Source organism: Ictalurus furcatus, chromosome 19 (assembly GCF_023375685.1).
Source record: "Ictalurus furcatus strain D&B chromosome 19, Billie_1.0, whole genome shotgun sequence".
NCBI lineage: Eukaryota > Metazoa > Chordata > Actinopteri > Siluriformes > Ictaluridae > Ictalurus > Ictalurus furcatus.
The window spans coordinates 304250-320187 of record NC_071273.1 but is presented as its reverse complement, the minus strand read 5'-3'; the positions used below and the strand labels follow the sequence as shown (position 1 = coordinate 320187).

At 41.1% G+C, this 15938-nt stretch overlaps 2 protein-coding genes and 1 pseudogene across 3 annotated transcripts; 2 read left to right on the top strand and 1 right to left on the bottom strand.

Moving 5' to 3' along the window:
* Window positions 1–230: 230 nt before the first annotated feature.
* LOC128623041 (kelch-like protein 10) lies at window positions 231–2571 on the bottom strand. Its single transcript, XM_053649898.1, has one exon. The coding sequence runs from the start codon at window positions 2456–2458 to the stop codon at window positions 692–694; it is 1767 nt and encodes a 588-aa protein (XP_053505873.1). The 5' UTR covers window positions 2459–2571; the 3' UTR covers window positions 231–691.
* A 1351-nt stretch (window positions 2572–3922) lies between these two features.
* On the top strand, window positions 3923–5729 carry LOC128623684 (succinate receptor 1-like; annotated as a pseudogene).
* A 1923-nt stretch (window positions 5730–7652) lies between these two features.
* Window positions 7653–14058, top strand: LOC128623052 (uncharacterized). Of its 2 annotated transcripts, XM_053649914.1 has the most exons (3): window positions 7653–9975; window positions 10078–10174; window positions 13293–14058. In XM_053649914.1, the coding sequence occupies exons 1-2, from the start codon at window positions 9257–9259 to the stop codon at window positions 10163–10165; spliced, it is 807 nt and encodes a 268-aa protein (XP_053505889.1). In that variant the 5' UTR covers window positions 7653–9256; the 3' UTR covers window positions 10166–10174; window positions 13293–14058. The 2 variants fall into 2 exon arrangements, with proteins under 2 accessions (XP_053505889.1, XP_053505890.1); XM_053649915.1 differs by lacking the exon at window positions 13293–14058 and having other exon boundaries at window positions 7653–9901; window positions 10078–10160.
* Window positions 14059–15938: the final 1880 nt, after the last annotated feature.

Sequence of the window (15938 nt, the reverse complement as noted above, 5' to 3'; positions counted from 1 at the left end):
TATAGTATTATCCGAGAGTCTCTTGCTGTGGATCTGCTGGTATTAATGCTGCACTCCGTTGTACTCGAGCTCTGAAAGTACAGAACCAGTTTTCCGGCGTTCCGATCTAAAGGCGTTCCGGCTCAGAAATAATGGTGGATACTCTGAGTAAGGTCATATTTGAGTTTGATAAACATATTAATAAGACCTACATGAATTATTCCTGTGATGCACAGAGAGAAATGATGTATAATTGTCATCCCCTGTCTTCATCTTGCTCGTAAAAATGATCCGTTACAGTGATTTTATCACATTAGTGAATTTGGGCTAAAATCAGCAGTATTACGTCACAAACCTAAACTTATGACACAAAAGCTACATGTCAACAAAGTCCGGTTTCATCACATAGAAAATAACGTGAAGGGAATTCTGTTTAGCGTTGACCACATGAGCGCCGCCATGTCATTGTGATCTCAGGTATGTGTACGTGTGTGTGTGAGAGATCTCAGGACTGTTCTATCGCATGTCTCCATGAGGGACGTTGTGGTTTTACGAGTTTCAGTACAACGGCTTGCAGCATAAGAGGGGAAACAAAAGGCAAATTCAGTAGTTTGACTGCTTCAGAGTGGTTAATTTGATTCTTGAGAACAAAAGGATTCTGATGAAGGGAGAGGTTTATTTGTACGTCTCAGACATTGGCAGGAGGTGTGAGTTAGCCTCTGGTGCTCTGTGAGCTCTGAGGGACTCTGTAGGGATCGTCTCGGGGAGCAGCGTACTCTGCCATGTTGGGTAAACCAGACAGCACACAGCAGCTCAGACCACGGCGAGAAATCCCCATGTTTTCGATTGCATGCCATTCAGAAGTCTGCTTATCATAACACTCCACTTCATTCATGGTGGTAGTGCCGTTCTCTCCACCAGCAACGAACAGGAGATCGTCCAGCACCTCAATGCCGAAGTTGCTGCGCTTGTTGTTCATAGCTGGACCTTGTGTCCACACGTTGGTCTGAGGATTATACACCTCTACATTGCTTAGGTGATTAACACCATCATTTCCCCCGACAGCGTAAACCCATCCTCCGTATGCAACCACGCCCAGTCCACGCCTTCTGATCGTCATGGGGGTGATGAGGGTCCACGCTCCCGTCTGAGGACTGTAATACTCCCCCGTGAACAAACACCCGTTCCCGTCAAACCCTCCGCATATGTACACTTTGCCATTCAGTACTGTAGCGCTAGAGTCACCCCTTCGTTCATGCATCGGCGCGATCATGCACCACCGATCATTCTCAGGTTCATATCGCTCCACCGTCTTCACCTGTCTGATACCATCAAATCCTCCCATCGCATAGATACGACTGTCCAGCACACACACGCTCACCTCACACCGGCAAGAGTGCATGGGGTTCACCTGAGCCCAGGTTCTGGTGATGGGGTCAAACCTTCTCACACTGTTGAGGAAATCCCCACTGTCAAATCCTCCGATGCAGTACACGAAGCCGTTCAGATACACCGTCCCGTGATAGGCTCGTGGACGCTCGTTGTTGCATGTGATGTTGACCCAGCGCGCTGCTCGAGTATCGTACGCTTCTATGGTATTGAGATTCTTGTGGCCATAGCCACCGATGGCCAGCAGAATGGCGCTGGGCAGGCGGAGTCTCTGGAGATCAGAGCTGAGGGGAAGGCTCGGGTTGAGGTCATCGATGCCCATCAGAATTCTGGTGACGATCGGCTTACATGTCATGTCGTCCATCACTAAAACGTTGTTGCTCACATTGTTCATGAGGTAATCGTGTGTCAATAGCCCCAGACGCACCTTGGGCAGTAACACTCCTATGTGCGCTTTCCGTTTCCATGGCGCATGTTTGATCCACTGTAAGACGGCTTCAAACACCACGCTCTCCTGTTTCACGTTCAGTTCGTCCTTCTCGATTATCTTGCTCAGCTGCTCGACCGTCAGATCCAAGAACTCCTCAGAGAGGCGCACCATCTCCTCAAAGTTGTGCAAGATAAACCGGAAGGCCTGCTGCTTCAACTTCTCGCAGAAGTAGGAGTGAGCTAAATGCCAGATGTTAACGCAGTTCTCGGGACACAGCTGAGCCTTCAGGAACGCGCAGCACTCGTTCACCAGGCTGCTCACCAACAGACAATCAGCAGCGATCAGCAGCTTACACACGTTTTTCTCCGTGATGTTAACACGTCTTATATACGCGTACTCCACGACCAGCTCCATTATCTCGGCGGAAATGTTAGGGATGCTGTACCTGAGCTTATCAGGAGGGTACCCGCCGTTGGTGAAGAGAGCCATGAAGTATGGGCTGCAGCCGCACAGGATGTTCTTGTGCACGTGGAATTCGGCGCCGTCCACCACGATGACTGCGTCACAGAGCTGCTTCTCTAACCGCAGCTCATTGATGATGTTGCAGGACATCCCGTCTACTTTCCTCTCCATTCCCTTCTCTTCTTCCATTTTACTCATGTTCTATCCAGTGTTTCTGTGCAGGTCAGAGCTACTAAATGTACAACATTCATCTGAATGTGGATTGTGTTGATGCAGATCAGCTTTTCAACTCGGAATGTTCTGATTCCACATTTCAGAATAATAACAGCTCATGATCCCAAGGTTCCAATTCTAATTCTGTAACCACAGATATATACAGGATGCAGTGAACCTGACAGAAACCTGCAGTACAGGATCAGTCTCTGTGAAATACTTTAAAAACAGCTTTAAATCCTGTGCATGTCCGAAATGCACACGTCTGGTGTAAAGAACCGTTTATTTTCCTGTAAAAAAAAAAAAAAAAAAAACACCTCCCAGGTTGAATTTCCCAAATAGAATTAATTCTACATTAAAATGATTAAATATTGATGATGAAATAGTTAATAATGGCTGTATATTTTTTTATTTATTTGTTTGTTTAATAGCTTTATAGATAGATAAATAGCGAGAGAGAGAGAGAGAGAGAGAGAATGTATGTTTATACAGATAAACATTACCTTTCCAGCTTTTTGGTAGAAAAGTAATTAAACTTGTCCACTTTAAGTAACCTTTTAAAACTTTTAGCTGTTTTACACCAGAAATAAATTCTGCACTGATGACCTCTGCTATAAGTTTTGACGCCATGACATTTTAAATGAAATGCTAATTATGTTCTTTACTTAGTGTGGCCTACGTAGGTTTTATTACAGATATTATTTTATTACAAAAAGTGTCATATGATATAAAATATCATTACACTACACACTCTAAATAACACTTTTTTTCCTGCTATAGAGAGAATTAAGGATAAAGATTTCTAACGTTATATTTCTAACAAGAATAAATATTTGATCTAAAGAGAGGTGTAGAAAGGAACTATTTCTCACTGTTCTATAAGAATCATGACCACATGTCTTGAAATTATTTATTGCTACGGATTAAATTTAGATTATTTCCAGGGTGGAGCGGTTTCCCAGGAGGTTAAACTAGTGTTTTATAGAAATTTGGATTCTTCTTTACCAGTTCAATAGTTTAATCTTTTTAACTGACTACACTTTGATCCGTGACTATGCTTTTTGTATATGCCCTAATAAACACGCTGATCTCATGGGATTGTGTCCTGTCTCTTCACCTCTAACCCACACACACACACACACACACACACACACACACACACACGAGAGAGAGAGAACAGCTTGTTCATATAAGAAAACAAAAATAAGCAACAGGTGTGCCATGTTAATTCCCCATTCCACCACAGTCCTTCTGCAGACTTCCGCTAAACCAACTCCCCACCTGCTACAATAATGAACAGTATTACATACTTGACATACCTGGAATTCCTGAGCTAATGGGACAATACTGTACAACCTATTCATCCCAATCACTAGTTGTGACTCATTGTGAATTTTCATGACCTTCTGTTGATTTCAAATTTTAAATAAAAAAAACCTCAGAAAAAAAATGGTCAGACTTTTCGACCCCACGGTATATGTTTATGTACAACATTTGGACAAGTGAACATTTTTAATCTTAATGCCTGTGAACTTAAGTTCACAGCAACTCTTTCAACACTGTCAAATACAACATTCATTCTAAATTGCGCAGTTTTGCTAATAAATTAAAACAATTTATGAATCAAAATAGGGTTGAAAGCTTAAAAAGAATTAAAGCCCCACACCTGAGAGTATATAAATAATCTGCTTCATACGAACTCTAATTATTTTTTATTATTTTGAGACCATAATTTCAGAGCAGATCAAATTAAAACAAAGCATCTAAGGGAGGTCAAGAAATGTGGAATGTGGAAGCACATGTGACAGTACTGACTGAAGTTTATGCTCCACTTGTGTGTATAGAATATATGTGTGCGTATATACAAAGTAGACTGAATGGGCATGCGTTTTTATGGTGTGTCTCAGCTGGCATGGATTTAAATGCTGGTTAAAATTAAACTGTGTGCAACTGCATAAACCACTTCTAAATCTGAACTTTAATAGGAAAAAATCTTATCCCTTGGGTAATACATATCCATTTTTGGACCAAAATGGATTTGAAAATCACATTGTGTAGATTCTGTACATCATAACTTCTTTTGCACCGTTCCACACACATTAGCACAGAGCATTTATTTATGCCCACAAAAATAGCAAGAGAGTTCAAGAGTGAATTCTTTTAATCCGCCCAAAAAAAAAGCATCATTCTAGTGTTAACCAGCAAATTACACCTGCAATAACATGAAAATAGAGCTCTTTATGTACAGTAATTATATATACACTAGTTTTTATGGCTGCAGGACAACTGTTCCAGTGTCATCGCTCCATTATTAGAAAGATATTACCTCTCGCCAATGTATGGTCTGGAATTTCACTATTGGCTTCATCAGAAACCTAGTGCAGGTCCTAGGCTATATCTTTTGCCTCCCTGCTTGGAAGTCCACAAACTTGTACCTGTTTATGTCTCTTCTCATCTTCCTGTGTACTTTACCTGAGCTGTGCTATAACTACGCTTACAACCAGAAGAAACTCAATACTTCACTATGCATGGTTAATCGCTACATCCTCCATGTGAACTTGTACTCTAGCATCCTTTTCATGATGTGGGTAAGTGTGGACCGGTTCTTGTTGCATGTCACCCACAGCGAGAACACATCCTGTTGACACTCAAGGCCTCATTGTGCATCACCATACTGAACTGGATCTGGGTAAATGCTCAAATTGCTCCCCTCATAGACTTCATTATCCAGGACTTGCAGGACAATGGCTGGACAGTGTGTCGTGATTTTTTAAGCCTTGGAGTGGCCAGAGTTATTCTGATTTACAGCATAGTGCTCAAAATAACTGGATATGTGATGCCCCTGGTGGGTTTGTTTCTATCATCACAAAGGATGGTTTCTGTACTCATGAAAAGAGAGGAAATGCATACGACATCCTTCCAAAGGCCAGTAAGAATCGTGGGGCTGTGGCAATCATGTTTCTGGTGCTCTACACACCCATCCATATAATGAGGATTGTGCGCATTGCCTCTCGGCTTCCTGAATTAAATTTGTCACCTTGCATCGTAGACTAGATCAATTTGGTTTTCGCAGTGACACGGCTAATTGCATAGGCTCAGTGTCATCTTCCCAGTGTTTTACTTCCTCATGACAGACAGCTTTAAGGAAGCACTGCAAGACAAGTGGAGGCAGCTTAAAAGGATGCTAATGGCTGCACTACAAGCAAGTATGACCTATCAAGCAAAGACAGCACTGATAACAATTGCCTTGCTTTGAAATCTGACTGTTGTGAATATTTATTCACAGTTGGGTGACAAATTAAAGCAAAAGCCGATATACAGTGTCTTAGTAGAACATTGCCAAAAACATTTTCAGTACACCTTGGTGTTTTAAGTATTAAAATGTAAATCATATGCTATGATCTTCACAGTAATCAGATCGCAATGCAAATGCCAGTGTTAGACACTGCTTGCTACCATCATCAAAACAAATGAAGTAAATCTCTTCTATAAGAATAATGCTTCAGTACAGTTCTAGAGACTTGTAAAATCTACACCAAGGTGTACTGAAAATGTTTTTGGCAACCGGGTACTCCCGTTTCCTTCCCCAGTCCAAAGACACGCATGGTAGGCTGATTGGCGTGTCTAAAGTGTCCGTAGTGTATGAATGGATGTGTGAGTGTGTATGTGATTGTGCCCTGCGACGGACTGGCACCCTGTCCAGGGTGTACCCTGCCTTGTGCCCGATGCTCCCTGGGATAGGCTCCAGGTTCCCCCGTGACCCTGAAAAGGAGTAAGCGGTGGAAGATGGATGGAGTTCCTATTACTCTGTCAATTTAAATGTTACAAATAGCCAAAATTAAAATAGACATGTACTATAGAGTTATTTGCAGACATCTGCCTGTAGGTGGAGCTATTGTCTCAGCAGTAAAGTATTATTATTCCACTAGAACATGTGTAGTTACTACTAAACTATGAATAAAAATATGGAGTTTCTTCAATATGATAGTGTTTTCAATAGTTATTTATATAATTTTTTCCTCCAGTGGAATCCTGTACAAGAAAGCGATAAAAATAATAAAATAAACACTACTAGTTAATAAAAAACTGGAAGAACAAACATTAAAAAGTACATTTCTAAAACAAATTTTATGGAATGAAAAAAAGCTTATGTATAGTAAAATTTGCAATTAACCCTGCAAGGAATTGACCTTGTTGAGCTTTGTGAAAGCTACATGGCATTTCAAATATTTTACCATTTTGTTCTGTCGTTGTTGTGTTTGCATTTCTAACTACAACTTTATTCTCTGTACACAAGTAACAAAATGGAAGCGCTTGTTTTTCAATGACCTCTAAACCACTTCATCCTTGCTGCCCTCTGTTTCTGTGATATTCGTGATGGAATTGGCATTAAAACAACTCATTCCAGTCAGACACCATTTGTAATTCTTGGTGTGTGCAAGCAGAAGCTTCATTCATGGTGTTTGAACAGGCAGAGTAACAAAGCAGTGCATTCAGGTCCTCAGAGGGTCTGTCAAGAACAAGACCACAGTAATATTCTGTTACATTTTCACTGGCCATGCACACAGTAAACAGGGACATCAACTATCTTAATGGGTCAGAATGGTTTAAACTCTGGTGCCCCAGAAAACAGTATGTGGTTTATCCCAAATGTGTGGATATCTTCCACCATAGTTTGACACAATATGTATCAGGTCTAAAAGCTGCCTTCTGGAGAAAAAGCTACATACCTGTGCAGTGAACACAATCTTGAGAATCAACGTCACATCACCTTGCACTAGAACATGAAAGAAGTTTGTTTGAAATCTTTGCAGATTTATTCAAAATAAAAAACAAAAAAGCACATGTACATAAGTATTCAATTAATGCAGCTAGCCTCCCCTGTCCCACCAAGACTCATTGGCTCCTGGAGAGAAAGAAAACACGCGTCAACCCAAAATTGCACAAACACACTAAACGATAAACAAAGAAAGAAAAGCAAAGAGTATTAGACACCCTGGTGTGGTGGCTATAACACCCAGACCCACTGACACCACCACATGAAATGGAGGAAGTTAACAGCACCCAAGCAGAACCAGAATTATGGTAAACAATACAAAATGGAAAATAAAGCCACTATAGCATGGAGACAATAAAGCATAGCATACACCCCATCAATAGTAAAGTGGTTATATGGGAAAACAAACCTGAAAGAACAGGTTTGAAGCTGGAAAACACTGATTTACCAAATAGTGTCTCACACTACATGTGGTTACAGAACATAAACCAAACATGCATCCAAAACTAAAGTCAGCAAAAACAACAGCACAATGAAAAAATAGAAAAAGAAAAGACTAGAGCAAAACAATAAGTAAAACAAAGAAAATAACGGTAAAGCAAAACAGTTTAGAAAATGACCGTAAAGCAACACAATGAAGTAAAACAAAACAAGAAACCGATCAAGCAAAACAGGAGCGGAGTCACATGAAGCGTCTTCAGCTAGGGATTGGCCTTAGAGAAGATTTAGATGCTCAATTCACCGCTCTCACCTTAACACAAAGATCAGAGTCAAACTAAATCTACCAAGTCCCAATGTCAAAAGGGAGAGGTGTACTTACCATTGGGCTGAACAAACACCAGACAGGAAGTGGTATGATTACTCACATGTACCGCAGCTCGACATACATATCCGGTTCCGGTGACAGGGTACGCTGGCGTGTTTTGCTGCCGCTCCTGTTACCGTTTGGTTTGTTTTTGTTTGTTATTTTAAGTCATATTTTTTTAAATAACTGCAAGTTTTTTAAGTTATATTGTTTTTAGTGGAAGTGGAAGACTATCGATCAGACAGCTTTCTCCAATTCCGTTGTTTCCACCGTAAGCGATCTACATCCCTCATTGCTGGAGGAGAAAGTTCTACAGTTAAATTCTGCTCTTGCTGCTAATCTTGACACTGTTGCTCCTCTAAGGTCACGTAAGGTCACATTCGCCCGCTCTGCTCCCTGGTATAATGACAATCTGCGCTCTAGAAAGGCTGCTTGTCGGAAAATGGAGCGTAAATGGCGCCTTACTGGACTGAATGTCTACTATCAAGCGTGGAAGGATGTTCTGGGGGATTATCGAGCACTAATAGAGACCGAAAGATCCTCTTACTTCTCTCAGGATATTGTAAATAATCAAAATAATCCCAGACACTTGTTACAAACCATAATCAGATTGCTTCAAGTTAATGTTGTTACCACTTTGCCTATTTCTCAGCAGCTTTGTGATTCTTTTCTTTGGTTTTTTTAATTCTAAGATTGCTAATGTTCGCAAAGAACTTTCTGTCACACCTGACTCGGCCTCTTGGTTTTTTAATTCTAAGATTGCTAATGTTCGCAAAGAACTTTCTGTCACACCTGACTCTGCCTCTTCACTCCTTCGTCCATCTAGGTTCACTGGTGTTTCTTTCACTCATTTCTCACTGCTTGATTCTGAGCCTCTCACAAGGGAGCAATCCAGCATGAAATCAACCACTTGCTTGCTGGATCCAATTTCCACGAACCTATTTAAATCATGCTTCGATGTTTGACTTTAAAATTATTTACCTTACGTTATATAAATATAACTGACACTACTTTAGATAAAACAATCGTAACGTTGCGCTGTCGCTAAATTTGATCTGTTTTTTTTTTTTTTTTTTTTTTTTTTTTTTAACATCCGCGACTAGCTTGTAGCCCGTAGCCCGCTAGCATCACCTACCGCTAGCCTTGTTTATGTTTCACATTTCTCACTTACCGCTGTTCTGTTTAAAAAAAACAAACAAACATGTCTGCTGTCTCTCCGGTTTTGAGTGCAGATGAGGACTTGCTCGAGCTTCACATGGTGCGGCTGGAACTGGAGGATGTGGAGAAGCAGATCCGCGGCCTACTCGACAAGCAGGCCCAGCTGCTGGAGCGACAAACTGCGCTGGAAACATCTTGTGCCTCTGCCCACATATCCAAGGTAAGCACACAGCGTGGTATTTCCACTCCCAGCCCCTCTACGCCGTGTGTTTCTTTGTGCAAGGACCGTGCACCTAGGACTTTCCCAGCCGTGGTCTCCGTCACGCCGGCGCCAACACACCTCGGGCCTTGGGTGAACCAGCGGCGGAAGGCGCGGGCTGGACCCTCTCCACCTCCGGTGTTCGAGATTCCAACCAGGAACCGCTTCGCCCCTCTCCGCCAGACCAGACCCAACGCTGTGATCGTCAGGGACTCCATTGTGCGGAACGTCCGTGTAGCCTCATCTAAAGGTAAGGTGCGCACACACTGTTTTTCTGGTGCTTGTGTCCTTGATGTCGCTGCACAGGTATCCGGGATCCTGAAGAAGGACGAGCGCATTGGAGCGGTTGTGCTGCACGCGGGGACGAACGACACCAGGCTGCGGCAGACGGAGGTTCTGAAGAGGGACTTCTCCAGCCTGATCGAGACGGTACGAGACAGATCACCCACCGCGAAGATCATCGTCTCTGGACCTCTTCCCACATACAGACGTGGAGCAGAAAAGTTCAGTAGACTTCTAGCATTAAATGATTGGTTAGTCTCTTGGTGTAATGAGCAGAATCTGGTGTTTGTCAATAACTGGAATCTGTTCTGGGAGCGTCCTAGGTTGTTTCGTCCTGATGGCCTGCACCCCAGCAGCCTTGGAGCGGAACTGCTATCAGACAACATTTCCAAGGCGCTACACTCCAAGTGACTGCCTAGCGTAAGTACATCTTCCAATAATAACAACATTCAGTATAATCAATGTTCAATTAAAAATCCGGCACCGGTAGTACATACTATAGAGACTGTGTCTGTTCCCCGAGCTATACAAATATATAGAAAATCTCGGAAAGTCTATCTTCGTAACCTAATTAACATAAAATTAAATCATATTGAATGCACAGCCAGCACTTTTGATCTGAAGCTAGGACTATTAAACATTAGATCTCTTGCGTCTAAGGCTCTTATTGTTAACGACATCATTACTGATCAGGAATGTAATTTAATGTGTTTAACAGAAACTTGGATTAAACCAAACGAGTACATAGCATTAAATGAAGCCAGTCCTCCTGGATACAGTTATGTACATCAGCCTCGTTCAACTGGTAGAGGAGGAGGTGTTGGTCTCATCCATAGTCAAAATCTAGTCGTCACACAAAAACCTAAGCATAAATTTAATTCTTTTGAAATTCTTTATACCAGTATAACTTATGTAGCCACAAAAAATAAGTCAATTCCTCTAATTATTATTTACAGACCCCCAGGGCCATATACTGAATTTCTTAGTGAATTTGCAGACTTTGTCTCAAACCTGGTTGTGTCTGTAGAGAAAGCATTAATCGTCGGAGACTTTAATATTCATTTTGATAACCTGGAAGACCCTCTAAGATTAGCGGTTGTGTCCATCTTAGATGCAGTAGGGATTAATCAGAACGTAATCGGGCCTACTCATAATGGTGGTCACACTCTTGACCTCATACTAACATACGGACTAAGTATAGAAAATATTATCATTCTTCCGCAGTCTGAAGTTGTCTCAGACCATTATCTTATCTCGTTCATAATACGAATTGATCATAATATTTCCACCTCGCCTCGCTACCGCGTAAAACGTACCTACACATCAGCTACTGCACCGAGCTTCATAAATAACCTCGCAGAAACATCAATTAGATTTGGATCACCGTCAGATCACATAGAACTCGATCAGGCGACTGAAAGCTTGGAGTCAACACTCCGCTACACGCTAGATAGAGTGGCTCCACTCAAAAGGAAAATAATTAGAGAAAAAAAATTAGCACCCTGGTATAACGATCAAACGCGAACCTTAAAACAGACAACTCGACAATTAGAACGTAAATGGCGTCAAACCAAACTGGTGATATTTCAAACAGCATGGAAGGAGAGCCTACTGAAATATAGGAAATCTCTTGGCGATGCTAGAAAAATCTATTTCTCCGCCTTAATAGGAGACAACAAAAACAATTCTAGATTCCTTTTCAACACAGTAGCAAAATTAACTAGGAATAAAACCACTACAGAGAGAAACACTCAATCATTACATAGCAGTGAAGATTTCATGACATTTTTCATTGATAAGGTTGAAAATATTAGACGTGAAATACAGGCCATTAAATTAAAACCGGACAGTACTGTAACAAACCCATTACATGACAATGTAGCAATATCAGATCAATGTTTAGAGTGTTTTGCTCCGCTTAGAGAGACCGAACTAGCTACATTAATCTCTTCAGCCAATTCATCAACTTGCATACCAGATCCCGTACCTACATGTTTGTTTAAACAGATTTGTCCAGGAGTAATTGAACCACTTCTAAATATAATCAATTCTTCCCTAAGCACTGGCTATGTACCTAAATCACTTAAATTAGCAGTTATTAAACCCTTGATTAAAAAACCTGATCTTGACCCGTCTCAATTGTCCAGCTATAGACCAATATCAAATCTCCCCTTCATCTCTAAGATTTTAGAAAAGGTTGTAGCAAAGCAGTTATGCTCGTACTTAGATAGGAATAACATTCATGAAATGTATCAGTCAGGATTTAGACCTCATCATAACACAGAGACAGCGTTAGTTAAAGTAGTAAATGACCTACTACTGACCTACGATCAGGGTTGTGTCTCTCTGCTTGTGTTACTCGACCTTAGTGCAGCTTTTGATACTATAGATCACACTATTCTCCTTGATAGATTAGAAAATGTTGTTGGTATTAAGGGAACAGTCCTCTCCTGGCTCAGGTCTTATCTGACCGATCGTTATCAGTTCGTAGATGTAAATGGTGAATTCTCCATGCGTACTGAGGTTACTTTTGGAGTTCCACAGGGTTCTGTTTTAGGCCCACTGCTCTTTACTTTATATATGCTACCTCTAGGTCAAATTATTCGTAAACATGGAATTAGCTTCCACTGTTATTCTGATGATACACAGTTGTATGTTTCAGCGAAGCCAGAGGACAGACAGAAGCTTAGTAAAGTTGAGGATTGTGTAAAGGACATTAGACATTGGATGTTAACTAACTTCCTTCTACTTAATTCTGATAAAACAGAAATACTTTTATTAGGACCACGTGTAGCTAAAAGTAATCTTTCTGATCACATGGTTACTCTGGATGGTCTTTCTGTTTCATGATGTGCAGTAGTAAAAGACCTTGGAGTGATTATTGACTCCAGTCTATCATTTGATGCTCATGTAGATAATATTACTAGGATAGCTTTCTTTCATCTCAGAAATATTTCTAAAATAAGAAACATATTGTCACTACATGATGCGGAAATACTAGTTCATGCATTCGTCACCTCTAGATTAGATTACTGTAATGCCTTACTGTCTGGATGTTCCAGTAGGAATATAAATAAGCTCCAGTTAGTCCAGAATGCAGCTGCTAGAGTCCTAACTAGAACTAGAAGGTACGACCATATCACACCGATATTATCAGTACTGCATTGGCTCCCAGTAAAATCTCGCATTAACTATAAAATACTTTTATTAACCTATAAAGCACTAAATGGTCTCTCGCCACAATATCTAAGCGACCTTTTGGTTTTATATAATCCGCCACGCCTACTTAGATCAAAAGATGCAGGCTATTTGACGGTACCTCGAATAGTGAAGGCTACAGCAGGGGGAAGAGCTTTCGCTTATAGAGCCCCACAGTTATGGAACAGTCTTCCTATTAGTGTTCGGGACTCAGACACAGTCTCAGTGTTTAAGTCTAGGCTTAAAACGTATTTGTTTACTCAAGCCTACCCTGACTAGATTCTGTTCTACTACTTCGCAGTCATAATAATCTTTTTTCTCCCTCTCTCCTTTCGCTGAGCCCCACATGAATTTATGGAGATACTAGAGATCCAGATCCTTTCTGCCTCTGGATGGAGCTCAAATCTTCTCTAATTCCAGACTGCTGGGACTACGGCTGCTCCTAAGGCCATACAGACTTCATATAAATCCATAATGAACTTTTTCACACTATCTGTTGTTACCCAGATGAGGATGGGTTCCCTTCTGAGTCGGGTTCCTCTCAAGGTTTCTTCCTCTTAAAACATCTTAGGGAGTTTTTCCTTGCCACCGTCGCCACTCAGTGGCTTGCTCAGTTGGGATAAATTCGCACCTTTAATATCTGTATACCGTGTTGATATTTCTGTAAAGCTGCTTTGAGACAATGTCTATTGTAAAAAGCGCTATACAAATAAAATTGAATTGAATTGAATTGAATTTGGTGCCCTGCTATCCTCAGCATTATAAATGAATCACTGGAGACTGGGGTCATTCCAGCAGTACTAAAGACTGCTGCTGTTACACCTGTACCAAAGAAAGAAAATGTTTCCGTGGATGATTTTAACAATTTTCGTCCCATCTCAAATCGTCTGTTTTTGGCAAAAATGCTTTAGCGTGTTGTTGCCTCTCAACTATGTAATCATCTTACAATTAATAACCTCTTTGAACCCCTTCAGTCAGGTTTTCATAAATTTCACAGCACTGAAACGGCGTTGGTCAAAGTCACCAATGACTTGTTGATGGCCTCTGATTCCGGAGCTACTTCCATTCGTATTCTTCTTGATCTTAGAGCTGCCTTCGATACTGTGGATCATGGTCTTTTACTTACCCGCCTTGAAAGTGTTTTTGGTGTGTCTGGGACAGTTTTAAACTGGTTTAAATCCTATTTTACTGACCATTGCCAGTTTATTTCTGTGCATGGCTACAGGTCTGACACTAGCTCTGTGCTCACTGGTGTTCCTCAGGGTTCAGTTTTAGGCCCTCTACTTTTCAATATTTATCTATCTCCACTTAGGCATCTGTTGCATTCGCTCGGCCTCACTTTTTATCACAATTATCACTTTTATGCTGATGATACCCAAATCTACATTCACTCAAAATCTGGTGAAAACATTGATGTTTGTTATCTTTCTGATTGTATTTCTGAAATAAAAACATGGATGAATAATAACTTACTGTGCCTGAACAGCGGGAAAACTGAAGTTGTGCTTATAGTTTCCCGTCATCAAATTCGCAAAGCGGCTCCACTGTCTTTGTTTGTTGATAGCTCTGTTCTAGAGACCCAAAGTAAAATGAGGAACCTTGGAGTAATTTTTGATATCAGCCTCACATTTGATTTTTTTGTTCAGAGCACTGTGAAGACATCCTTTTTTCACCTCAGAAATATAGCTAGACTGTGCCCAATGCTAAACTTCTCTGCAGCTGAAAAGCTGATTAACTCATTTGTTGTCACCTGGCTGGATTACTGTAATGCCGTTTTAGCCGGAGTGTCTAAATCCACAATCAATAAATTGCAATATGTTCAAAACTCTGCTGCCCGCATCCTGACGGGAACCAGGAAATGTGACCATATTACTCCTGTTTTGATGTCCTTACACTGGCTCCCAGTCAGGTTCCGTGTCGATTTTAAGATCATGTTGTTGACATACAAGGCACTACATTTATTGTTCTGTGTACTGCTTATTTTGTGTACAGCGCTTTGAGAAGCTGTTTAAAGGCGCTTTATAAAACAAAGTATTATTATTATTATATACATATACATAGACATCTACATACACATATCATTCAGCCACCGGATAATGTCACGATCACTGAACGCGATCTCCGGCGCCAACTCACCACAATGCACGCACCACCAGCGCTGCTCTAAGACTATAAATCAACAAATTAGCCTTGAGATGTTCACCTCATTACAGCGTGAGCAAAGCCTGAACGTACCTGAACGTTCCAGGAACCGGAAATGCCAGGGGAGTGATGAACTGCGAATCAGCAAGACACTTAAATCATGCATACACTGCAGTTGTGGAACAAACATGATAAATTCATTAGGTACTCCACTGGGCAAGTAAAATTATTTACGCTTTTATTTTGATCAGAGTTTCCCACATAACTGCATGTTCCTGATTCTTCTGCTTGGCAAAATGTGCAATGCAGCAGGCTGAGACTCAGAACCAGCGTTCACACACACACATACAATTATAAGGTTTGTGAATGTGTGTGTGCGTGTGTGTGTGAGAGAGAGAGAGAGAGAGAGAGACCTTGACAGCTGTTGCTCTCGGTGTTGATGGTGAATCCTGATGGACAGCTGCAGCTAAGCCCCCCATGATGTTAATGCAGGACTGAGAACATGGAGAATCTGACACACACACTCATCCTCGTCTGAAACACAACATCATATAAAAACACATCAACACACAAACTAACACCCTAATTATACTCGATTTTAACTGTACATAGGCTTTTGGCAGATATCTGCTGTGCGTATCCTACAGTTATTTTGAGAGTCGTATCTGCACGTAGATTGGAAATAATTGAGATGCTCCTGCATGGTGCAGTACCAACGTATGAGGGAATGACTGTATATAGTTGCTAAAATGTGAGTGAGAACAGGAACTAACTTCTTTCACTGCTGTTCCACATGTAACTATAAACAAGGAGGATCTGCAAATCCTAGACAATTATCATACCC

Bases quoted from the DNA above. Each gene is read 5' to 3' on its own strand.
- LOC128623041 (XM_053649898.1), bottom strand. From the start codon at position 2,458: ATGAGTAAAATGGAAGAAGAGAAGGGAATGGAGAGGAAAGTAGACGGG.
- LOC128623052 (XM_053649914.1), top strand. From the start codon at position 9,257: ATGTCTGCTGTCTCTCCGGTTTTGAGTGCAGATGAGGACTTGCTCGAG. The intron at 9,976-10,077 runs GTTCAGTAGACT...GGAGCGTCCTAG, and splicing joins TACAGACGTGGAGCAGAAAA to GTTGTTTCGTCCTGATGGCC.